General features: G+C 50.6%; 1 protein-coding gene across 8 annotated transcripts in view; it reads left to right on the plus strand.

Annotated features, from left to right (window-relative positions):
* The first annotated feature begins 4,600 nt into the window (after positions 1-4,600).
* Positions 4,601-24,840, plus strand: part of ANK1 (ankyrin 1) — a 116,131-nt gene continuing 95,891 nt past the window's right edge. For 3 of the 8 annotated variants that reach the window (XM_073325369.2, XM_073325371.2, XM_073325375.2), the window contains exon 1: positions 4,624-4,830. In XM_073325369.2, the coding sequence (XP_073181470.2) occupies positions 4,705-4,830 (126 nt within the window). In that variant the 5' untranslated portion in view covers positions 4,624-4,704. Of the gene's footprint in view, positions 4,831-24,840 lie in introns of all 8 variants that reach the window. The other 5 variants (XM_073325379.2, XM_073325377.2, XM_073325378.2 and 2 more) reach the window with 5 other exon arrangements.

Here is a 24,840-nt window from a genome sequence, read left to right on the forward strand (position 1 = left end):
GCTCCTGCTGCCTTTATGCCCCATCCATCATCTATGACATCAGGATGACATTGTCCTGTGACCATTGACATCACCAGAAGGTGTGAAATGTCACAACGTCCTTAGTGCCACAGAGCGGCGATAGCTCGGGGGACCCACAGCTGGGAAGGCAAAGGTCTGCAGGTGAACTGGCTTCGCTGCCAATCTGGCAGCAGAGACATAAGCAGAGGGGCACCGAGCCCATTCATTGTAGTTTGCTGCCATGCTGAGGGCCCCTGTGGCTGAGACCCCTCAGCTGGCCCTGCTGGTGCAACCTCGTCCCTTAGACAAAAGCGTGATTTCTTTGTGTCGCGGTGGGGTTCCTAGGTGGTCAGACAGCTCCATGGAGGGGTTTCAGACCTCGGTCATTACAGCTGCTGAGGACTAGCTTTAGAAGTGTGTGCCAATGCTGTGTCTTATTTCTGCATGGCCCCTGGCCTAACTGACTGGGGTAGAATCCAACAGTGCTGCCATGGAACGGAGAACACAGCTCTTGGGAAATCACAGCTCTCCTCTTTCCCGTATCTCTTTTCCCCAAGCCTGGCCCCTTGTGTCCGTCCTGGTCCCCTTCTCGCTCCATCCCAGCATTCTGGGAGGCACAGGGACTCCCTGTGATGGGCCTCAGACCTGCTCTGCGGGTGTGGAGTGGGGAATATTGCTTTGGAGAGCGTCTCTAACTAGCCTAGCAATGGGGAGTGGGTCTGTGCAGCAGCATTAGCTGAGGACTGAAGGCTGATTCCAGCAGCTCCCTGTAGAGCACAGGCTGTGGTTTCACCCCCGAGCTCTGTGGCTCATGTAGGAATAAGGGAAGATGCTGCCTGTTACTTAAGAGTGTGTGGAAGGAACAAATCTTCAGAAAAATTCTCTGAATGCTTCCTGGCCCATCATGGAGAAATCAATCCCTGCCTTTTAGTGTCATGGGGCAGGGCCTGTGAGGGTATGTCTACACTGCAATTAAAAATCCATGAGTGGCCTGTGCCAGCTGGCTCGGGCTACAGGGCTATTTCATCGTAGTGTAGACCTTCGGGCTTGGGCTGTAGCCCTGGCTCTGGGACCATCCCACCTCACAGGATCCTAGAAACCTGGGCTACAGCCTGAGCCCGAACATCTACACCACAATTAAACAGCCTCTTAGCCTGAGCCTGTTAGACCTAGCCAGCTGGCACAGGCCAGCCACGGGTATTAAACTGCAGTGTAGACATACCCTGAGTGCCATGGCCAGGGCCTGCATCTTGCTCTGGACACTGCAATAGGAATAACATCTCTCTCCCATCTGGTGATTTACACAGCTACAAAGGCTCACAATGCAAAATGCTCAGAGATTACCGTACAATATGGGACAGAGATGCTACAAGTGAGATCAATGCAGGCAGCCACTCACTAGCATTCTGTAATGTCTCAACATATTCTTATAACTCTAATCACTATTTTAACAATAGTAACACCCAGGTGAGCCAGACGGATTCCAGCCATGTATTTGTCAGTGTTCCATTGAGGCACAGGGACCTTGGCATAAACTGGCACCTGCTCTGCCAGCATCGCACATCGCATGGGGTAGGAGCCCCCCTATTTCTAGGAAGGAAGAGAGAACCAGGTTGGGGGCTGGGCACTGCCTTACAACTGGACACAGCATTGTGTCAGCATTGCTGGCCATTCCCACCTCTAGGATAACAGCCTTCTGCTGCTGCAGTGCTAATTAATTTAGTTGGTCTTGTAGCTCAAGCAGTAGAAGTTTGTGCTGCAGTACTGAAAGTTTAGTATTCAAACCCTGCTGATGATGCGTGACTGGGGGTGGTTATGACTGTACATAATAGAATTTCATTTAAAAAACCTTGGAAATTACATACAAGACATATATTAAAAGAAAGTTGTTTCAGATTGCAAAATCAAGCATGCAAAAATTAGGAAATACCAGATACACAGTTATCCATGACAACTTAATTCAACCTCCATGTGCATATGTATTATGATGCAGTCTTTAATTACGTGATCATATACTGTTTTTTCCCACAGGATCTCTGCCTCATTCAATGTATAGGATGAACGCACAAGGGGCAGAGTTAAGGTTGCCTGGCAACACTGCATCTGGAGTTTCCTAACTTTCAAGTGCTTGACTTTGCAGCCTTCATTAACTTTTATGTTGTATGCAATGTACATACTGCTTTGTGTTGCTATAGAAGGAGTCACAGCTTTATCTAGATTTAAGTGTATCTTTTATCCTTGTGAGCACTGCGCAAATGACACAAGCTGTTCTCCGGAAGCTCCATACACTGATAGCCACATTCCTGTTCTTCACAATCTAGAAGTGCCCTTAAAAGTTCCACTTAACTCATACTGTCAACCCCCCTGCATTCTGAGAACCCTTGAGGCAGGGTCCCTCTTTCTGCTTTTATCCCACCGCCATGTGTGGAGGGGAAGAATCAGCTGGACCTGAAAGTGAAGAGAAATTCGCAGAAGATGCAGCTCCATGCAGGACAATCTATTCTGCCAAGGCATTAAGTTCCCCACAGAAGGCTGAGCCGATGCAGTTTGAATCTCAGTATCATTCTGCAGACTCCCAGATTCACTTCCTGCCAGCATGAGCAAGCTGTGAGTAACTGACAGAAATAACCTCTGAGAAACAGCCAGTAACCCAAACTTACCAAGGGCCTTGGCAGGGAAAGGTACCTCTCCAAACACTTGAACTGTTTCCCTTCTTAGTGTTGTTTGTGTCTAGGGTAGGGTGAGACTGTTCCTCTCAGAATGGGCAATGAGTGATGGGGAAGGTATGCGGGCAGTGTAATTGTGTATGACGGTGGCAGGTTTGTGCAGTGTTGGGGAGAGCTGTATGCACTGAGACCAGGGTATGCAGTGCTGGCGTGTCTGACTACCATTGAAGCGTGCATTGCTATATGCAATGTCACCACCATGTTCCTAACCCAAGAGGCTGCCCCAAAAGGTCCATCCCAGGTTTTACATTGATCCTTGCACAGGCTGGGGCAGGACTTTGGGAGGTCAGTCAGTGCACTCTAGATACCCATGCAGTGCAGAGACCATCTGGAAAACTCCTAGCTATGCATCTTTCCATTCCATCAACTCTTCCATAACCATGTGATAGTGAACAGAGGCAGGCAGGCAGGCAGACGAGAACAGGAGGGGAGGTGGTAGTGTTGGAGCGGCCCGGGGTGCAGAGGCCAGGAGTGGGGTGGGTGGCACATGAATGATGGGGAGATAGAGGGAGCGGGAGGCAATGGGGGAACCGGCAGAGAGGCAAGGGGGAGCTGATGGGGAAGCTTTGAGTAGGGGAGTGACCGGTGATTGGGAGCAGAGGTGTCCGCGAGACACTCTCTCTGTTAAGAAGTGAGTCCCGACTGTGGAAAAGTTTGCAAGGCCTTGAGTTAAGGGGCTCCCAGGTCCTGGGGCTGATTGGCTTGGTGACCCATCTCCCTACATGGGGATGCTTGCAGCTGCGAGCTTTGGCAGGTGAGCAGAGGTGAAAACTGCACACGGAACATTTTCCCTAGAGTCGTGGTGGATTCTCTCTCACTGACCATTTTGAAGTCACAAGTGGATGTTTATCTCAAAGGTCTGCTGCAGGAATTATTATGGGGCAGTTCTCTGGCCTGCGTTGTGCGGGAGGTCCGACTAGCTGGTCACAGTGGTCCCTCCTGGCCTTGGAATCTATGAATGGTACGAATGGTGTGACCCATTTGGTGCTCACCCAGGGATCCCAGAAAGCTCCCAGCGGCACTCATTGCCAGGGCTTGTGCTCTGCTGGGTGGCACCTGGCAGGGCAGGAGCCAGCCAGGGACTGCAGTTTACTTTTCTGAGGCTGTGTAGCCAAAGACAGATAGAAACCATGGTTTCTCTCTTCCATTCACAGTCAAGATCCCTCCCCTCCCCTTGCTGCTCAAGAAGGATGCTGCTGAGCCGTACTCTGCTCTGGTACTTGGCACATCCCTTGCAGTCTCTTCTATTTTCCAAGCAGAGATGCTGCCTGTCTCCTGAGCGTGTGCAGTGATTTCCCCGTCGCTCTCCTTGAAAAGAGCTAGAATGTAACCTAGAGAGTGAGCAATGCTGCTGCTGCACGCAGAGTGACTTAGAGGGAGAGAATGGGAGAGATGGGAAAATGTGCCTGCATCAGCAGCATTGCAGTGGTAAAGCCATTGACTGGCTATATGCATGTTAGTGCTTGCAATGCACTGCTCCAGGGAGCCGAGGAGTCAAGATGAAACGCACCAGCCTCCTCTTCTCACTGCCTTTTTATTGTCATCATGCATTAATTGCTGAGAGTTATTTTCCTTCCGGTAGCCAGCTGCCTGCATCTCCCCTGGTGCTGCAGGAGAGACAGTGAGCGGGAGAGAGCGCACCACCGTCCAGGTCTCCTGTCCCACAAGGAGGACTCTGAATGATGTGCCAGGATAGTCAGGCTCTGCTGCAATGGTGCACAGAACCTCTGGAGCAGCTGGATTTAGGATTATTAATGCTTCATAAAGGTGCCCTGGACTTCATCTAGCAACTAGCTGGAGGCATCAGCTGCCCTTTCAGGTTTGCAGTCTGCTCTTCATCGTCCCGTCATTACTGGTGTTTTCATCTGGGTCATCAGCATTCCAGCCAGGTGAAGGGACTTTCTCTGTCCGGGAGTGGAGGGTGTCTGGCAGGAAGGGCTGGTGTGAACTCTGGGGAGGATTCCAGCTGTGACCCACCATGGCTCAGGCAGCCAAGCAGCTGAAGAAGATTAAAGATATCGAGGCTCAGGCTCTGCAGGAGCAAAAGGAGAAGGAAGAATCCAACCGCAAGCGCAGGAATCGCTCCCGGGACCGGAAGAAAAAGGTGAGTGGGGCTGGGGTAGGCAGCTCTCTGCACAGATCCCTGTGTTGTCAGCAGCGGGAGCCGTTTGCCAAGACACAGAGCAACTTTCAAGGGCAGGTATTTGCTGTTTGCCCTGAGAATTCAGGGGATTTACATTCGGTCTCATTCCAAGCCAAGGCTTTCATGATATGCCAGTGACAGATTTGATCTCCAGGGCAGAAACTCTGGCTTGTAGCTTCATGCAGGCACCTGAAAACTGCCATCTGTTGGCAGAACAGAGGGGGCTGGAGACGCGCACCCCCTCCCAATGTAAGCCTTATATGTATAACCTGCCAACTCCCACCTTCCCCCCGCTCTCCGGGTGCTGCCAGCACTCTGCAACCAGACAGAAACAAAAGGGGGCCCATGGCTAAAACGAGGAGAAAAGGATGGGGAGGGATGGTGACACGTCTGACTGGGTTCCTTCTCACATCACCCGAGGGGCGGGAGGGGGAATTCCACCCCAAGAGTCCATCATCCGCTGGCCACAGGCACAGTGGGGTGCATGGGGCCATAGATCAGTGCAGACTGTCTAGCTTTGCCTCCACCAGGCATGCCCGGAAGCCCCGGAGATGTGCCTGGATACAGCTTCTCTTTGAAAAGTTGCCTGCCTGAATCTGCTTGCTGCCTGCCTCCTGTGGGAGAGGGAATGTGGCCCGAGCACTATGCTGCCCCTTGGAAGTATATTTAAATGGGACACCTTGGGGGCTCCACAGAGCTTTTAAAGCAGGGCCCTGGGGTGTCCACCCTGCACAACCGCAGAGAGCAGCAGTGAGGAGAGAGGTAAACTGAGGCGGGAAATCCTAGGGAGAGTTCCTGTGCCATGAGGTCAGGGCTCAGAGACATCCCTGTGCCCCCCTTGTGAGGAGCCATAGCTAGCAGCTTGTCAATAATTGCTCCCAGAAAGGCAGCAGTTCCTGACAGTTTTCCTGCTGAGATGAAAGGGGCAGCCTGGGCTAGCCTGGGCTAACCTGCTCTCCCCTGCGCTGCTGCTTGACTTCAAAGGCCTTCCAGCTGGGCAGCCTCCATCCCACTCTGTATGAGCAGCATGTTGTTGCCTAGGGGCTAGCACAGGCTGCTGGGAATTGGGACTCCTGGGTTCTGCTTCTGCATCTGCCACTGACTCACTTGTGGCTTCCCCTGTGCGTTGCCCATTATAAGGGGCAGGTCGCTCGGCCCTGCCGGATGGATTCAGCAGGGGCTGCTCAGGTCGGTAAAATGCCTGGGGCTCCTCAGGTGCCAGCTGAGGGCAAAGCACCCTTCTTGTTGAGAGACACAAGCTGCCCCGGCTGCAGGGAGAGGTGGTGGTAGTGGGGTGAGAAGCTGGAGCAGGTCGCTAGATAAACACAAGCAAGGTGTAGGCAGAGAACTCTGCTCCATGGGCAGGTCAGATCCTGTGGCTCCAAAAGAGCCTTGTAATGGGCTGCTTGAGACCTGCACAGCCTGGGAAGCAGCGAGCAGGGTCCCCTCGGAGAAAGCAGCAGAGCCCTGGTACTGGAGCATCATGGGAGAGGCTCCCTGCAGCAGCTGGCATTGCCCAGGCAGTTAAAGGGCTCTCCAGGCACCTCTCTGTAGGCAGTAGTTCTCGTGCATGCCTGTCGGGCGGGTGGGAACAGGTTGGCCTGTGGATCTGTGATTACAGTCCTGTGCTAGGCCTCTGAATGGCATCCCTGGTTACCTTCACTAGGTCCCCTTGGAGACCAGGCCAGGTGCAAGGATGTTCTCTGTGCAGGACTTAATGCAAGTCCATCTGCCAAGCAGTGAGTGGCAGCCCTGGGCAGCTGGGAGCACTTAGCTTTTAGGAGGTCAATGGAGGCTTTTATAGCAGACGTGATCTTTGCAGTCTGGAGACCCAAGGGCCCTGTAGTCGGTGGGGGGTGTCTCTCTGGTACTGTGCCCTCTTAAGTGGTAACTGCTTGGTGCATAGACAGGCGGCAGTGCAGTTTACGTTGCCAGAGGGCTATGAGAGAGGCCTTGGTACAAATGAGAATTGGAGTCAGGTGATTCTGATATAACAGATGTTACAACATCCATCAGCCCCATCACCAGGATTGGGCCTCTTGTAGCAGCAGTGTGAACAAAGACACAGGTCTGGGTGTCTGATTACAGCTCAGTGGAGCTGGGCTGGAGGCTCCTGGGGTCATTCTGGGTTTCTGGTTCATGCTTGGGGTTTTTGCAGTGTCTGTTTGGGTATCAGGTTCCTGCCTTTTGAGTCTGTACTGGGCTTTCTGGGAGTCTTGGATTTCAGCCTATCTCTCTGCAAGGCCACATCGTTGCCATCCTTCAAACTCACTTCTGCAGCCAGGCCTACAAAACGGTTGACAATTGGATGTGCTGTGACCAGTGCCGGTTATGCTGACCAGTATCGTCTCTTGATGTCCCTGTGCTCACCCGTCTGTGTATCCACTTGTCTTTGGGGTGCGGACTGTCTCGTTCTGTGTTTGTAGAGGGCCTAGCAGTGGTGCCTTAGTGTCTTGATACACACATGGTTATTAATGTTAGCATTAGTAATTGAGAGGCAAACTGGAAACACAGGAACTGACGAAGTAGGGCAGACCAATGGTTTGTCTATTTCAGTATCTTGTTCTGACAGCGGCCAGCATCTGATACTTCAGAGGAAGGTGCAGATGTCCCATGAAGAAGTTTCTTCCTAGCCCCTGTCAGAGGTTGCTTTAAGCTCTGGAGCCAGGAGGGTTTTAAATCCTTTAGAATTTCTTTACCTTCTCTGATGTATTGGTGAATATTTTCATTAGCCATATGAGTGTCTAATCCTGTTTGAATCCTGCTAAGTTCTTGGCCTCCCTGATATCCAGTGGCAATGAGTTCCACAAGTCAATCGTGCATTGTCTGAAAAAAGCTTTTCCTTTTCTCAGTACGTTTGTTTCTTCTCAGTTTCATTGTCTATCTCCTTGCTTTTCGTATTATGAGAGAGGGTGAATAGGCGTGCCCAACTGACCTGTTCTATCCCATTCATCATTTTGGGTACCTCTCTTGTGTCACCCCCTTATTCATCTCCTCAAAAGTCCCACCAATTTTTTCAATTTCTTCTCATACCGAAGTCTCTCCAGAACTCTAAAAATGTTATCACCCCGCCTGGATTCCCTCCCCCCCCGCCCTTCTCTCCACATCCTTTTGGAGTTAGGGTGACCATTTCTGAGCACGTGATGCCTGCAGAGGGTGTACCAGGGATTTATACAATGGCATTCTAACATTCTCACTATTATTTTCTGTCCCATTCTATATACAGCCTGACCACAGCTGTGCACTGAGCAGAGGTTTTAGCTGAGCTGTCTGCTAAACAGCTGGGCTGCTCTGAGAGGGTGATTCCAGAGCTGGTGACTTGGGATTTAGGTTGGTATCTTCCTGGGAGTCTGAGTATGGCCCTGGGAGCTGGGTTTCCAAGCAGCGTGTTCCATTCACACATTTAGCTGACGTGTTGAACCACTAGACATGTTGATGTCCAGCCAAAGTGCCAGTGGCTTTTCTGCCGGGTTTGCTGACAGACAGGTGTGACACAGAGAGACTGTGAGCAAGGGAAGGTACCAATTAAATAATAAAATCAATTAATCTCCATTGGAGAAGTCACCAAGCACGGATTAATCAGGCTGTCTGGGACAGCTTTCTACTGCTCCTGTCGTACCCCAGATCCAGATTTCCGACAATTCTGTATTTGTAAAACTCATGGGGAGGGCTGGAATATCGAGATAAATGTCTGTCAGATCCTGGTGGCTGGGTCCTGTGGGCGTTCTCTGTATTTGGGTGGCGATTGCCATGGGGCAAGGGGTTAACAGGCAGATTTGTGTTCCCAGCTACTCACTCGGTTCTACAGGTGTTTTCAAGGATTCTGCGTGGACCGTGACAGGGGTGAATAGAAAGACCCCTTTCCTTCATTGCATTTTTACTGTGCCCAGCGGGGAGAGATGCCGTGAGAGGTAAACAGCTCTAAATATGAAATCACCACGGCATTTAAGAAGTATGGGATAGCTCTTGTAGATCTCCTGCCTCTGCTAGTGACTCATGGGAAATGGCTCATGACCCAAATGCAGCCTGTTTTAAATCACCCATTTGTAAGAGTGGAATCAATGTAATGTTTTGGGATGGTTGGTGAGTCAGAGTCTGGTATCTGTGGGTTCAGCCCATACCCGTAGTACCGACAGACTGTTATCAGGCAGGCTTGTTATTGTGGCTGTATGTCAAAAAGAGAACGAATGGAGCGGGCCCCCTTTTCAAGGGCACCCCAGAGGTGATGTGGTGCTCAGCAAACTAGGTGCGTAAAAAGGTACAAATGATGTAATATGACTCTGCACTAACTCTTCCAATCAGATTGGGACCCAGATGTGCATGTCAGCCCTTTATCTAATGTGTGTCTCTGTGAATGAGCTGTGATGCGATCAAACACACGACAGGGAGACAGAGGGCCAGCCACGCCTGCACCTCATGCTGATGGATAAATGGTTCTGGGTTTCTTGAACTGAGACTCGTTTTTAAAATATTCCATTTATATTTTTAACAAATTGTTCTCCCCCGTTAAAAGTTCCGGATGCTGCTGACACCAGAGTCCCATATTGCTGTGGGGAGGGAGCCGAGGGCTCAATCCAAAGAGCAAAAAGAAGCGGCTTTGTCTGAAGACGGAGAGTAATTGTGCTGCTGGGCCTGTAAGCTCCTTGGGGCAGGAACCTGCCTTTGATGCAGTTTCCGTGAAGCACCTGGTGCCCTTCTGAGTGATCTAAAATAAATAATAATCATAGACCTTCAAAGTAAGGGCAGCAGTGCCAATAACATGCAGAAAACCCCTGTACTAAGAGAAATCAGGAATAACAGAATTTCCCAGAGAATCTTTATCAATATTTAAATGATCTCCATTATTAGCTGTTGGGAGGTGACCGTAAAAGACCTTCTTCATTCACCCAGTATGTTCAGAGTGAATTTTTGTTTGGTTGAAGTTAACATGTTATCACATCTATTCCCCTTACTATGTTAAAATAAAGTCTACAGAGAATTTAGTGCTGCAAACATGTTTCAAAGATGACTTTCTGCTCAGTAACCACAGAAAATATAGCTAGAAAAAGAAATGACATCCTCAGAGACAAAAATTCTGTTTGAAGTGTCGACATAAAATGTACAAGATCAAAGAAAATATTATTGTTTTAATCACAATATTTAAGAGCGATCCCCTTTGACTCCCAGGTCACCCACATGAGCCTTTCGTTACCAGTCAAGTAACAGTAAGTGTTCAACTAGGTTACTAAGGTCAAGCAGAGGGTGCCGACGGGATTCTGAAATCTCTCTGAATGTGGAACTGACTCAATTTTTTTTCTTAAAGTGGGAAACAAAGATTAGGTTAGCCATTACTGGCCAGTATCCTGCATACACTCTGGTACCAGGCATAAAATATTCTCCTGAGCAAGTTTCAGAGTAACAGCCGTGTTAGTCTGTATTCGCAGTCATGAGCTACAGTGAAGTGAGCTGTAGCTCACGAAAGCTTATGCTCAAATAAATTGGTTAGTCTCTAAGGTGCCACAAGTACTCCTTTTCTTTTTGCGAATACAGACTAACACGGCTGTTACTCTGAAACATGTCATTAAAAATGTGGGTGCCTAAAACTAGGCCCCTAACTAAGTGGACCGCTTTTTAGAGGTGCTGAGCACTCACAGCTCTCTTGAAGTCTGTGGAACTTCAGTAACATCTGGCTGCATTTTGCCCCGCTTGGCCTAGTTTCTATTTAAGATCCTGTACCTGCAATTCCCTAAGCCCTGTCTCTCCCGTTTGCTTTCAAGTTTGCCCCCAGTTAGCGAGGAGTTGATAGTTAACACAAACAATTCCTCCTTGGTATCTGAGACTCTTCCACCTGTTTTGAAATGGGCAATTCCCAGGAATCGCTGGCAAAGGGAGAGACATACACCACCCTTAGAACATAAAGGGAAGCAGTATGGGCCAGTGGATAGGACATTGCCCTGGGTTCTGTTCCTACATTGGCCACTAACCTGCTGTGTGACCTTGAGCCAGTCACTTCTCCTCTCTGCCTCTTTTTCTCCTCCTGCTCTTTGTCTTATCTACTTAGATGGTAAATTCTTCAGTGCCCATGGATTTGTACAGCCCCCAGCCCAACTGGGTCTCCGTGCGGCTCTCCATGCAAAGGTCAAGGTATTACTAATAAAGCCTCAAAAGAAGCTCACTGCACAAAAATCTGCGGAACCCACGCTCCTACTTTTCTGCTTCCAGGATACAAGCAGTGCAGCTTGGGGGCCTGCGGCCGCATTCTAAGCACATGCTATGCTGGCCCCCATATTCTGTGTCATGTCCTTCGTGCAGGCTGCAGCAATAAATGCTTTCAAGAGGTGGCTGATGCAGTTACAACCTGGAAGAAATCGCAGCAGGAGAAACAAAGAGGGACGCAGCAGATAAGGGGGATCAGAGATTGTCAGCTGGGATCTGAAATCGCAGAGATAGAGATAATCTGTTCCATGTGGCAGGAGAAGCCTCTTCCATAACCAAGGATGAGACTCTAGGAAGCAACAGAGCCCCATCTTCGACAAATGACGTGAAAGGGGCAGAGGGGAGAGAGACTGGGCTGATGGTTTTCCTCATGTGTAGTACCTCTGTTAAAGCCTCCTGAGGTCAAACGGTGAGTGAAGACTCCAGTCTGAGGTGTGAGAGGTAAGTTGAGGTGACGCCAGGGGTGCAGGCAGTAGTTGAGAGCTGTGAGGCCAAGGGGGAGGCAGAGAGGTGCTCATTCTTTGCATATGTAAGAAGCTGCATGGGTGGGCGGGGTTGTCCTTTCTGGCCATCCTATAGCTGTAACAGGAGAAGCCAGACACCCCGACAGGATCACTTGGTGAGTGCACGAGTTGCTGGAGCGTGAAGCTGGTAGCTGGAGCTCTGCCAATAAAATGACATTGAACCTGTTCCTGTGTGTGCCTGGATTGACATCTCCCAGGGCAGTCAGCGTGTGCTGGGGCAGAGAAGGATGTGGAGGAAGCAGCTGCAGTGGCTGAAGCCAGAGGGAATGACTGAGTTGGGGCTGCAGCCTGCTCAGAACACACCCTGCTGTCCCAGAGTGCGGCTGGGCCTTCGACAGTTTACGTGTCCCTCAGTGGATGTTGGGCCTAGTGAAGACAGCCCCTGGGCTGGGTTCTTGCGCCCAGTGGCAGCGGATCCTGCCATGGAGGAGATCTTATTCGCAAGCACCTGGTGCTGATGCCATGTGTGGGGCTGTGATGGTTAGCGGGGCTGCATTCCCTGGTGTGTTTCAGAGAGTGCAGCTGCTTTGCTTCCTTCTCCTCTGCTCCTGCCATGGGGGCCATGGCTGAGATCTTCAGATCTCCCATCGGCTAAACTCCTTCCTGCACTAGCTCTGGGCTGGCACCAATGGGACACCATCAAATGCTGCAGATGGTGAGGCAGGTGAGGTCAGGAGAGGCCTCTCTGATCTGATAATGTAGCAGTGCGGGTGCCAGGGCACTGGGGTTCCTGCCAGCAACCCCCACCGCCACCACACAACAAACGTACTATTCAGGAGCACTCCCCGCAGTGCAGAGCCGGGGCTCAGACTGGGTCCCAGCCCTGGAGTCCCTGTGCCTGGCTCTGCAAAACCACAATGCTCCCTCCATGCACAAGGGCTCTTGTGAACTGCAGCTGGGTGGCGGCTGTGAGGACAGATGCCAATTCTGGCTTTTACCTCTGCTTATGCACTGGAGAGGTAGGAGAGATTTTCCGTTCTCTGCGAAATGCCCCACCCGAAGCAGAAGGCACTCAGGAGGGCAGACTGGAGTGTAGTGGTATTGTTGTCATTTGTTGTATTGCAAGCCCCCATGTGCTAGGTGCTGTACCAGCACAGAGGACAGGATGTGCCCCGCCACTTGCAGGTAGACAAGACCGACATGCACAGCGAATAGTCCAAAGAACTGAACTTCTTACACTTTCTCCTGTTTCCTCCCTCCCTGCCCTTCCCCTCTGTCCAGCTGCCAGTCAAACTCCACCATGCCTGGCCCCATAGGAGAACAATCAGCCTGACTCTGAGCGGGAAACCAGGAAGGACAACCTGCCCCAGGCTCTGCAAGCCTGAGTGGACTGAGCATCACCTGGGGCCAGTCTCTGGCTGCTGCCGGGGTTGGAGGTTTGACGAGGGCCGTGTGTTTCTGAAATGAACAGGAGCTGCCAGGCTGGATCCAAACAGCGGCCCGTCTTCCCAGTTTCCTCACTCTTGTCCGTAGTGGAGGCATTAAAGGACAGTGCAAGAAGCCCTGTGGCAGCCAGTGAATGAAGGAGCCATTGTTCCCTAACCTGGCTTTGTGGATGGTGGAAGTAACCGACTGGCTGGATATTTACTTTTTGCTTCAGCCTTCCTTCTCTGACAGTTGCTGTGAAAAGGCTTTTTCCTGCCAAGACCTGTGCTCAGGGCTCTGTATTTCTCCGCCTGGGAGCAGCTGATGCCCAGGAGGCACTAGACTTTGCTCTTCCTGTGCAGTGCCGTGGCGCGATGTGTCCCAAACAGGTCAAGGTGTCTTTGTGCTGCAGGTTCTAGTGAGGCCAGTCGCCTGCAGCAGGGTGAATGTTCCAGTCCTGGCAGGTAACTGCAAGAGTCGTGGGTTTGTTTTAAGTAGCATTTCCTTTTAAAGGGTTTAAACTACAGTGCTGGGGGGCAAAGCAAGGCACATGCCGTGATCCAAGCCTAGGCGAGCAGGAGCCAAGTGAGATAAGCAGCAGCGTGAGGAGGGAGCGGATGCGGCTTAGTATTCAGCCACTCTGGGGCACCGATGGCATTCACTCACTACTGTGTGGTTGCTCAGCTGCAGATGCTCCAGACAAAGACCCAGTGGAAGGTCTGCTCTTGGTTACCTGGTGAATTAAGCAGCTTCTGCCTCCATCGCTGGAGGAAAGTGAGTCCCACTTGGGGAGCAGCACAGCTCCCTTGATTGTTCTGCTGGCAGCACATACAAGAATAAGGGCTATGGTCCTTGTCTCCTTAGGAATTAGAAACTAGCAAGCACCCAGGAAGATAAGGTGCTGGAGAGGATAGTGGGTCCAGGGCTGCTGGAAAGAGACCCCTGCCTGCACCAAGGCCCAGCACTTCGCCTTCCATTTGCTGGTTCTCTCTACCTTGGCTGTTGGGTTTGGCTGCCTCCTTTGGCACAGGGAGCAGCATGTGCCTGCAGCTGAGGTTGAGGCCTTCCTGGCATGCACTTAAGAGCAGCCTGGCTGCTGAAAGCAAGCAGGAAGGGGAATGGGACCAGCTGGCTGCCCCAGGAAGGGCAGGGCTGGGGGCTGCTTCTTGAGACAGCCCCAGTGAGAGCACGGCATGGGCCTGGGAGGTGCTGGGCACAGGCCAGGCTCAGGGCGTGGCTTGAAAAAGGGATAGTTCTGTGATGGGCACCTGCTAGTGTGATGCGAGGAGGGGATTGAGCTGGGTGCTCTGGGCTCGGTGCATTCCCAGAAAGGCTCCCGGTTTGAGCTCTGTGTGAGTGCGACGTGATGAGTGTTGGGGATGTGGCAAGCTCTGTATCACAGAGGCGCCTGGTAACCTCTGAGGGCAGGATGAGGTGTCTGCCACGATGCTCCTGTGGAGAGGTGGGGTTGGGGGAGATGTGGCACTCACTAGCACAGAGTCCAAAACCTGCCAGACCAGATCCTGCTCAGACTGTGTGCGGAATAAGGTCATGTGTAAGCTTGGATAGAGCCCAGGCATTAGCTGGATTCTCAAAAGGACTTTGCAAACTAAGGGGCTGTGTTAAGAAATCCTTAATAATTTCTGGCTAACCTAGGTGTGAGCACCAGCACCAAGCAGTGCAACTGCTGCTAGCATCACGCAGTCCCTGGAGGAGTGAGCGCTGGGCTGCAGGTGACTGACCGTGGCTTCAGCCACGGAGTGTTGGTGAACGGGGTGAGGGGAGGCGAGCCGTAGTGCGTGTGTGTGTGTGCTGCAGCGGGATGAGCTTGCTGCTATGCAGAGGTGGAGGGGTTGCGGGGAGAAGCAAGCCCTTTTCTCAGATGGACAGGCATGCAAAGGAGTAATGCAAGGTGATGGTAACACTCCAGGCTGCTCTCTCACACTTCTGGGTGAAGCGAGTCCCATCGGGATTCCTGAGGATGACACAGGCTGGTGCACAGCAGGAAGGGTCAGCCCCTCTGACTGGGGAGGCTCAATAAATATGCAGTCTGCGTTTCAGGCTGGGCTGGGGAGTGAAGGGGCTCTGTGTTCTGTGGGGAATGAGGACTTGCTGTGATGCAGTTTATCTGCCGAGTCCTGTACAAATGAAGACGCTGTCAGGAGTAAAGCTAGCACCGGTGCTCAGTTTTATTACCTTCCACTGCAGGCTGGGGCCTATAAAGGGTCCCTGCCCCCCCAAGCCAGCTGGTCTCCAGCTCTGTCTCTGAGATGCAGGACTTGCAGGAGGAGACTCATTCAAACTCACCCTCAACTAAACTGTTTTTCTGATTTCACACACTGCTGTTCACAGTCACCCTCTGGCCATTTCATTAGGCTGCAATGCTGGTTATAATGGAAGCATCTGGGCTCCCAAGGTCTGTATTATATCCAGTGACTGCATTAAGTATGGGGGGTGGGGGATGGATGGCCAAGAACGGGATGGCATCAGTGTGTGCAGGATGGGAGAGCAGTGTAGAAACTAGACCATGCTCGGTCCTCCTCGGCAGCCGTTTTGGTTAAGGAGGCTCGTAGGTATTCAGGACCCATGCTTGGTGCTGTGAGTATTGCGTTGTGCATGGGACACTGGCCTCTTTCAGAGACTCCGTTTGTTCAGAAGATTAACACAGCTTCTGGACAATTATGTAGTAACAAAACCTCACTGCTGTTTGCCTGCTTTCTCCTCCATCCTTGCCCTGCTCTTCACAGCGTGGGTGGTGCCTGGGAAGTGCCCGTTAGAGCCATCACCGCTCTCACAATGCAAACTACATGTGTAATGGCTGTGTTTTACTTAGGAGCGCAGTCTCTTTCCTTGTAACCAGTTGTCTGCAAATTCTGAGGTCTGTTCTAAGTGGAGAGCAGCTTGTCCCGTGCTTCACTCGCCAAGCATTTGAGAGCAGTAAAGGACTGCTTTGAGCAGGGGGTTGGACTAGATGACCTCCTGAGGTCCCTTCCAACCCTGATATTCTAGGATTCTATGAAAGGACTAGGAGCCTGCTCCGTTGTCCTTTCCTGACATTTCCAGTCGGAAGTGAGCCAGAGTGCACAGGATTGCATGGGGGGCTGGAGGAGAGAGAGGAACCAGCTAGTAGGTAAAACCTGAGCAGAAAATAGGTGTCTGACTGGGAGGGATGTTGGCTCACACCTGACCCCCACCCTGTGGGACTTAGCCAGTGTTTGGGAGGAGGGGGCCCAAGGAGGGGTAGTGATGCCAATCTGCATTGCTGCTATGCAGGCTGTTAAATTATTCAGGTAATAATGGGCTCCAGTATGCGCCTGGTGAGCCTGCCGGAGATGAGGGGATTGGACAGCGAGGGGGAAAATGTCTAAAACCTTGCAGAGTTCAGGAATCTGATTGCGGAGTAATTCCCGGTCCATGGGCCGCACCCATCCCAGCCAGGTGCTTGCCCTTATCCTGCACTCCAATCAGCAGGGCTAGGATACCAGCCCAGCCCTACCCACAGACCCTGGTGTCTCATGCTGCAAGGGGGACAAAGGGACATGCTGTGCTCTGAAGGACCCATGTGTGCATGTGCAGGGATCTGTGTTTGCTGTAGAAAGCTGCCTGCAGGTCACGGCTGCTGCTGCAGAGGCATGGCAGCCAGAGTACAGCTCAGAGGAAGCATTTACAGAATGCTAAAATTAGAAGTTTTGTTTGAATTATGCTACTTTGGTTTAATTGCCTAAGTATGTCAAGGTTCTTCAGAAACCGACCCGCTCTGCCAGCCTGGAGCCCCACAGGGAGCTTGGTGCAGGAATGGGTCAGTTATTAGACAGGCTTCTGGGCTCGCTGCCCCACTTCCATCTAGGCAGCAGCCCTTGCCTGCAGCTCTTGACAAGACCCTGATAACGTCCTGCCCTGGGTAAGATCATTGATGTGAGAAGCTCATGTGGGCACAGAGCTGCAGCACTTCAATTCTCGCCATGGAGCTCACGGCATCCTGGGGGCTGACAAACACCTCAGTATAATGGGACTGCACAAAGCTCCAGAACATTGTGCAGATTCGCGCTCCCTTTCCGACGCTAAGCCACATAGCATTTTCAGACATAATGCAGCTGGGAGCAGCAGAATTCTAAGTCCCTTTCCATTCAGGGGCCAGGATGCTGGTGGATTTTGCTGAGTGGCAGAAATATGCCCACAAGACCTATAAATCTCATTGTCTCTGCCTGTGCAGAGACTGGGAGAATAGGGGAACTGCCTATTAAATCTGGGGTTTCCAAACAGTCCAGTTCCTGGGATTGTTAGTGAAACACAATCGACAGTAGAACCAAAACACCAGGTATTGAGCAAAGAGTCTGGGGAGGTGGAGGGAAAGAACATAGCAGCAGGGGAGCCTTTAGACAACAGCCAAGGTTTCTATATTTATACAGAGAGATGGGGGGGAGAGAGAGTGATCGTGTGTCCGGGTCATTGAAAAGGCTTCTGTTTCAGCAGAAAGGTACTGCAGCAAGGCAGTGAGTGGGCATGCAGGTTACTGTCCTTTGCTGCAGTGTGGTGACAGGCCTTGCACAGGACCTGGGGGAGGGGTTGCACGCACATGCTAGCCAGGAAATGCAGAGTGCAGAAGGCTGAAACCTCCTGTGTTTGCGTATTGCTGTATGGGCTGTGTTAGGTTGCCCACTGCTCTGTGGTTCCTACAATATTTCTTAGTACTATTATAATCTTGCATCTGTTCAGTGCCTCTCATCCAGAAGAATGGGACCCTGAAGTGTTTTTCAGATAATTTGTGTATCCAGGGATCATTTTATTTCTTTCATGCAGCCACGTCTGCGTAGGAGCACACTGCATCTTTCTCAGCACCTGCAGATTAGAACAAGCAATGAAGAATAGGATAAATCCCAGTGCAAATCTGTCGGCAGGCATGGTGGGGTGAGCTAAGGACATGGTGGAGATCTATAAAGAAAATATATTGTCCTTCCCTAAGAACTTTGTGTGACGTACATGCTGGGAGGCAGCACAGCTTCCCTCTGCCATGCACATGTGTCACTAAAGGCTCTGGACATCAGAGAGGTTTGTGATTAGTATCTCTAGGTTCTTATACCACATTTATCCCATAGTATTTGGGAGTTCCATGGTATTTGAGGGCTTCAGCCCAGCCGAACAGATGCCTGGATTCAGTGTGTTCTTCCATGGGATGTGGCCCCAGGCATGGCCAGCTATGTGGGTGATTCACTAGGGTGGGGTCCCCTCTTCATTCTCATTTCAGGGAAGCTGTGTAGACACACAGGCCCTGTGGTTCTCCCTAGCTGGCTGACACCTCCTGTCACCACACAAGGTCTCCTGACATCTTGGCCTAGAAGAGGCGGACCTGGAGGGTTCTGCTGATTGAGGATAATAATTGAGGATAATAGTCTGAGCCCACATGCATTGCCATTTAAAACAAACAGCCTGCAGCAAGCCGTCCTTCTTCGGAAGTGCTGCAGTCTGTCCAGTGATGGCCTTGAGCCAGGGTGCTGTGCTGGGAGGGGGAAGAAGGGGGAAGGAGGATTGGTGGTTCATGAGGCTTACTGGGTCCTCCCCTTGCTAGTGTGTGGCTCTGAGTCTTGTTATTTGCCTGGTAGGATGGAGCCCTTGGAGTCCATTGTGCTAACGCAGTGGGCGCTGGACAGTTTTTAAAGTGTTTTATTCACCTGCGAGATGATGCTGGCTCCTTCTGAACGGTCAGGTAAAGCCCTAGCGAGGCACTCTTGGAATGACTGTGTTATCGCTTTCCGAGCTAACCCTTGGCCATGCTACTGGAACAGGCAGCCTATTGCTCTGCAGCATGGCCTGTTCTCGTGGCAATATTGGTGTTTGCATAGAAATACGTTATTGGGGGGCTTCTGTAGCCAAATATAAAACTTGACTGACTCAGCTTGCCAGGCTGTCTGGAATGCTTCACGCACATGGGTGCCAATCTCAGGACAGACTGTTACAAACCAGGGCACAAACTCCTAACTGGCTGTTGTTCTTTAATTAGATTTCACCAGCCAAGTGTCAAGCATGAACTCCTCAAGCACTAGAAAACAGCCTTAACATGGCGTTACAGACAGGCCTCTTGGGCACGCCAGTCTGTCTTTCCACCAGGGTGAGCTTGCCTTTGTGACAGATGGTCACTTACACCAAAAATCACAGTGCTGTTCGGGTAACTCCCAGTCCAAAGGACTAGTCACTTACCCCAGGTCAGTTGCACTTCAGATCACACACCAAAGACAGTGTTTGTAGCCAATCCTGTAATAAACTAACTAAAGATTCACTAACTAAGAAAAGGAAACGAGTTATTTTTAAGGTTAAAGCAGGTAAACATACACACACCAGTGAGTAACAGTCTAAGGTTCTAAATGACAACTGAAGCTGCTGTAATGAGCAAGCTGTATATGTCCTTAGCTATATATGTCCAAGCTGTATATGTCCCTAAGCTAAGCAGCTGGAGATCCCTTGCTTATGCTTAGAAATATTTCCCTCTTCAAATTCCAAGCAGCATAGTGATGACAATTTCTTCTTGACAGGAATTTTTATTCCCTTCCCCCAGAGTTCAAGCTATGAAGGGACGAGCATTTGTGCACATCCCCTCTTCAGGGGTGTGGGGAAAACAATCAACAAAGTCTTCTGTCCACTTATGTTCCACAATGGTTTGTCTGGAGTCTATAGGCCTTCTTTTGTTGGGCAGGAAATGGCACCTCTTGTGGTAAACTAGGATTCCACACTTGGCAATGCTTCTCTCCTGACTGTGGGGAGAGAGTTTCATTGCAAACACTTAAACATTACCTTATCACATGGGGCACAGAGATTATAAGTGTATTGATGCCTGCAGCAACTCACAAAGATTTCCTAAAGGCCAAACACTGAACACATCTCTCTAACTCTGACTATTTTAACAATACTAACACACACGTGAGTCACACTGGCTTCCAGCTATGCATGTGACAGTGTTAAGTAAGGCCTAGGGACCTTGTCAGGAGCTGGCCCCTGCTCTGCCAGCATCACACAGACATTTAAAATGCAGAGCCCTGAACATGCGCTAGTTCCCATTTGGTCCTGTTGTCCTTTACAACAGCGTGTAAAATGAAGCTGTTTCTGAATTACTCAAGTTCCAAAGTCTCGGAAATGACTAGCCTTTTGGACACCTGAGAAAGACTAAACTGGTTGGGGGAAATGATGTTTAGAAACACAACTTGCTACCAGACTAAGACAGTGAGAACAGGTTCCAACAAGAGGCAAATTCCTACAACTGAGATGCGCTTCCTCTTGCAGATCTGACATGGGGATCACAATGATGGGGCAGACTAATGGGCCAGCTTGGGCTATGTCATGCTTCTATCAGTAGTTTTTGTGAGGTGCTTCAGAAGAGAGCAGGGAAACCCTATAACCCATCTATTTATCTGTGTATGGGGAGTGTCCTTTCTCAGCCTTGCTGGGGATCAGTGGTGCCTGCAGCCTGCTGACTGAGAGCTCTGGTTGTATTCAGGCTAAGGGCACTGCAGAGTCTTGTGCTTATACACATCTAAGCCCTTTCTAGGTTCATGCTGTACTATTTGCCTCAGTAATATCCTTCTGCAGTGAGTTCCATGGGTTTAGTTGGGGTGCAAAACTTGAACAGTATCCTTAGCTGAGCTTGCAGAACTCTGTCATTCAGTTTCTCCCATTCTGCTCATTCTTGTCTCTGCCTGATTAACCTCATGGTAAGGCAAAGTATTCCAGTTTAACTGGGTGGGACCAATGGCAGGGTGCCACTCTAGAGAAAGCTCCCATGCTGTGACAGAGCTAGGCTTTCTGACCATCAGTCCCTTTTGCAAGGCTCATCTTCCGAGGCTTTCCCTCGCAGGGAAATGGATTAGAGGAACGTTTTCTATAGTGGATAGGTAAGTTTGGGGCTGCATGGGTGGGCTGCAGAGTTTAGATGGCTATGAAGCCTGTTAAAGTCATGGTGCAAGTTCTTACAGATGGGAATGTGTTAAAGAGAAATAAGTCAGTGAACCGCGGCGTCAGTGCCCAACCTGCCAGACCACAAGGAAGAGGGGCTCCATGTAGGCTGTAGCACAGACAAGAATCCCCTCTCCTGCCTCGTGCCAGTGACCACGGCACCAGCACACAAACCACTGGCACTAATTGCCACATGTAGGCCAGATGCTTCACTGGCCACAGAGACTGGGAACTCTCCTGGTTCCCTAGAGGGCATCCTGGCGGAACAGGAGCTGCAGCAAGCACTAGTCTGAGCTCCTGCCTTTCCGTGCTGCTGATGCTGGAAGGGCATCCTGTGTAGCTGATGAGGGGTAGCACAAATACCCAATGGAAGCAGGCCTTTGCTTAGATCCAGTAGAGATATTGGCTAGGACTGTGCTCTGCTTCCCAGCCTTCGGTACTGAGTTGTCTCTGTGTTAGCTTCTTTGACGTGGGGCTTAATGCAGCTCTGGAGTAAGTGGCCCAAGAGAATAAGTAGGAGTTGTGCTGCCTGTATCAGGGCTGGATTTGGCCCATGGTCCGTAATCCCCTAAGCAAGTCTTTCAGATTCTTCCTAATAGGCTCAGTCCTGCCAGCGGTGACACTGGCTTGCTGGTTCAAGCCATAACTTCTCACTGATGCCTGGCGTGGCTGCTTTCTCCACAAGCTGACTGGACTCCTCTCCAGGCTGGCACATAACACAACATTCCCATAAAGCAACAACACAGTGGTCAACAGACGGAGCTGTTTTCTGTGTGTGCTGGTGGAACATACAGGTTGTTGCCACCACTTTCAGACTTCTGCAGCACTGAGATTGCAGTAGGAGCAGCTGCAGTATCACAGGATGCGGGAAGGTGTAAAATGCCTGCCGGGCACTGGTACCCAGATTCACCTGGGACTTATCCCCATGAACAGCCAGAGTATGCTTCTCAAATGTACCAACCCGTGCCTTCAAGACAGCGGTGATTTGATAGGGAAGGGCAGTTTCAAAGGCATGTAAGCAAGGGAGCAACCCTCCTTATTGCCAAGATGTTTGACTTTAATATGGTTACCTGCTTTTTTTTCATTGCTGGAACATGGAATGAACAAGGATTCCCCCCAGCCAGTGCTGTTAGCAAGGCAGCATGGTGGCAGGTGTTCTCACCATCTTTCGACCAGCGCCTGCCAAGGGATCTTATGTCAGCAGCACAGGGGGCAGAGTGAGGAACTCATTCTGCCACTCCCTGGGCTGCTACCTGCGCTTTGGGTAAGAGAGGACTTCAGGGAGGATCCTTGGTGTCGTTTGCTAGCACGACACTCACCTTGAGATAGCATCCTGGAGAGAGAGGACTGGACAGGAGCTGAAGGGACAAGCTAGCCTGAGCAGCAGCCATGACAGCAAAATAACCTACCTCTAAAAGAGAACAGGGCAGGGAAGCTTAAGCAAGTGAACCAGAGAGATGGAATCTTGGTCAAAGCAGAGTCCTGCTCTGGGCAGCCACAATCTAGCATTTCTCCAAGCACCGGAGTTCAGACCTGGGTGATTCCAGTCTGAGGGCAGGAAGCAGCCGGAGCTGTGGAGTGCTCAGAAACTGCCAGTGTAATTGGCATGGAGGCACCAAATATGTGCAGTGCACGTTCCTTTGGAGCAGACTCGCTCTCCTCTTGCCACCTGGGGGTGGCAGCTGCCTGGTTCCACACGTGTTTCATGCTGCTCCCAGCAGTCTGTGCACTGTCGAGTGTGCAGAAAGAAGGGTGAGATCAATGGGAGTTTTGCAGCAGGCCCTGGGCCAGGAGTTCCAGGCAGAGTAGGCCGCGTGTGGTGCACTGCTCTCTGTATATGACACTGATGGGGTCAGTGCCTGAGCCTGAAAAGTGCCCAATGCCTCATGGGAGGCACTGAGCGTTCTCATGGAAGTCAGCGAAGGACCTCGTCATCTGGCAGGGCTGGGTCTCTAGCTCAGCAAGGAGCATTGTGTGCTGGGATGGAGCTGTAATCTCCCTGAACCTCAGCGGTGTTTCCATGGTAGTTAGATGCAATCTGGAAATTCTGTGCAGGTTGTGGGATGTCAACAAATGTATGATGTTGCCCTGGGTTGGGCAAAGTTTGGGTGCCCTGCACTAAGGCATAGGTCTATAGTTTGTTAAACTAGGCCACTCCTGATAGAGCATACAGGGAAAAAGGGGGATAGCTGGTGCAGGAGAGAGCTTTGGGGCTCCTTCCTGAGTTTTCGATTTAATGCTCTTGTGCAGACATGAGAGAAGCCTGAAGCAGGTAATGTGCTTTTTGTCCTCTTGCTTATAGCTACAGCCACTGCCATTAACTCCCTGCCCCTTTCTAGCCAGCAGCTGCTTCCTGCGAGGCACCACTCCTAGCCAGCAGAGGGTTATTAGGATAGAATTCTGTTTGCTTAGTGATTACAAGGGAAACAAAAATTCCCAAAACATATCCATCTGGCATGTTTATGCTTAAATGAAAACATGGATACAGGAGATACGAAAACCACTGATGTCAATGGGAGCTGCTGGGTCAGTGCTGAGCTTTAGAGCAGTTTGGTTCGTGCCTAAGTATGGCTTTAGGAGCCTACTTCCAAAATGTGTATATATAAACGTGTGTGTTTGTGGAGGCTGTGGAAACTATACACTCGTGTATATGCATCTGATGTGTGTATTTATAGAGGCTGTGTGTTGAACGGTGTAGAGAAGAGGGATAGGAATTATTTAGGTTTATCCTAAGGGCCATCACTAGGTAAGGGGAAGAAATTAAAGGAAGGGAAATCAACACTGAGCACATGCACATATTTTAACCGTGGAGCAGGTGCTGAATGGAAGGGCTCAGATCCTCATAACTGGTATCATTTAGGAATGAGCAAAATGTTGAATACATTAAAATGTTTGAAGTGTCTGCAGGAGCCCCGGATGTATAAAACTCTCCCTATAAGTGTGCTCAGATTATGGCTTGATCGAAGGTTCACTGTTCACTTAGTATATTTCACACAAGCTGCTAACGTTACACATTGGAGAAGCAAGATTGTCTGTCCAGCCATAACCTATGTATTCATTAAACCTTGACGGCAAACCAAATCAAACAGTTGGGAAATTAATTCTGTGGTAACTGAAGAGCTGTGTCTGCAAACTGCAAGATGTTAGCTACTGTTCTGATTCTAAACCCTATGACAAAGCAGCAGGAGACCCAGGTTCGGTCTCCACTACCAACTTATGTAGGGATAGCAGCGTTGCTCAGCGACATAGTTCTACTGACCCAATCCCTGCTGCAGAGAGAGTTCTGTCAACAGAGGGCTGCTCCCATCAACATAGCTACTGCCTCTCGGGGAGGCGGCGTACCTACGTTGTCTCCCACCGGCGTTGGTGGCATCTTCGGTAAGTGCTGCTGTTGCACCGGTGAAGCTGTGCCACGGCAGCGCTGTGGGCATCGACAAGCTCTCAGTCTCCTTTCCTTCACAGAAGCATTACCAAGAGTATCTTGTTCCAAAGCATGAAGCACAGTCAGCAGAAGGCTCAGTAATGCCAGTAGTAACTAAACTTGTGTATTTCCCCCTCCGCTTCTCAGTGTGAGTGTCCTAGTGAGATGTGCGTCGCGTCCCTTCCCTGAGCTGCCAGGTTGCTGGGCTGAGCGATTGGCTTCCCCTTTTCCTTTAAAAGGAATTCAAAGGAACGCAAAGGTTGAGTGACTGGGTTCGATTGGTAAGTTAATTCTATTTGCAGGTATAAACACCCACAGCCTTTATTGCATAATAAGGATGCTCAGTCCCTTCCCTGTCCTCAGTTAAAGGGCAACGTTACCTTCCTATTCAGAAACATTAAAAGACACGGTCAAAGGGTTTGGCTTAAAATGTGATTTGTGGCTGTGTGGATGAGCTTTGAAACCAAAGCCCTGCCCAGTGGGGTTATCAGAGCTCCTGTGGTGCTTTCCCCTTTTAACTCTGCT

The sequence above is a fragment of the Lepidochelys kempii genome, chromosome 26 (genome assembly GCF_965140285.1).
Source record: "Lepidochelys kempii isolate rLepKem1 chromosome 26, rLepKem1.hap1, whole genome shotgun sequence".
Classification (NCBI taxonomy): Eukaryota; Metazoa; Chordata; order Testudines; family Cheloniidae; genus Lepidochelys; species Lepidochelys kempii.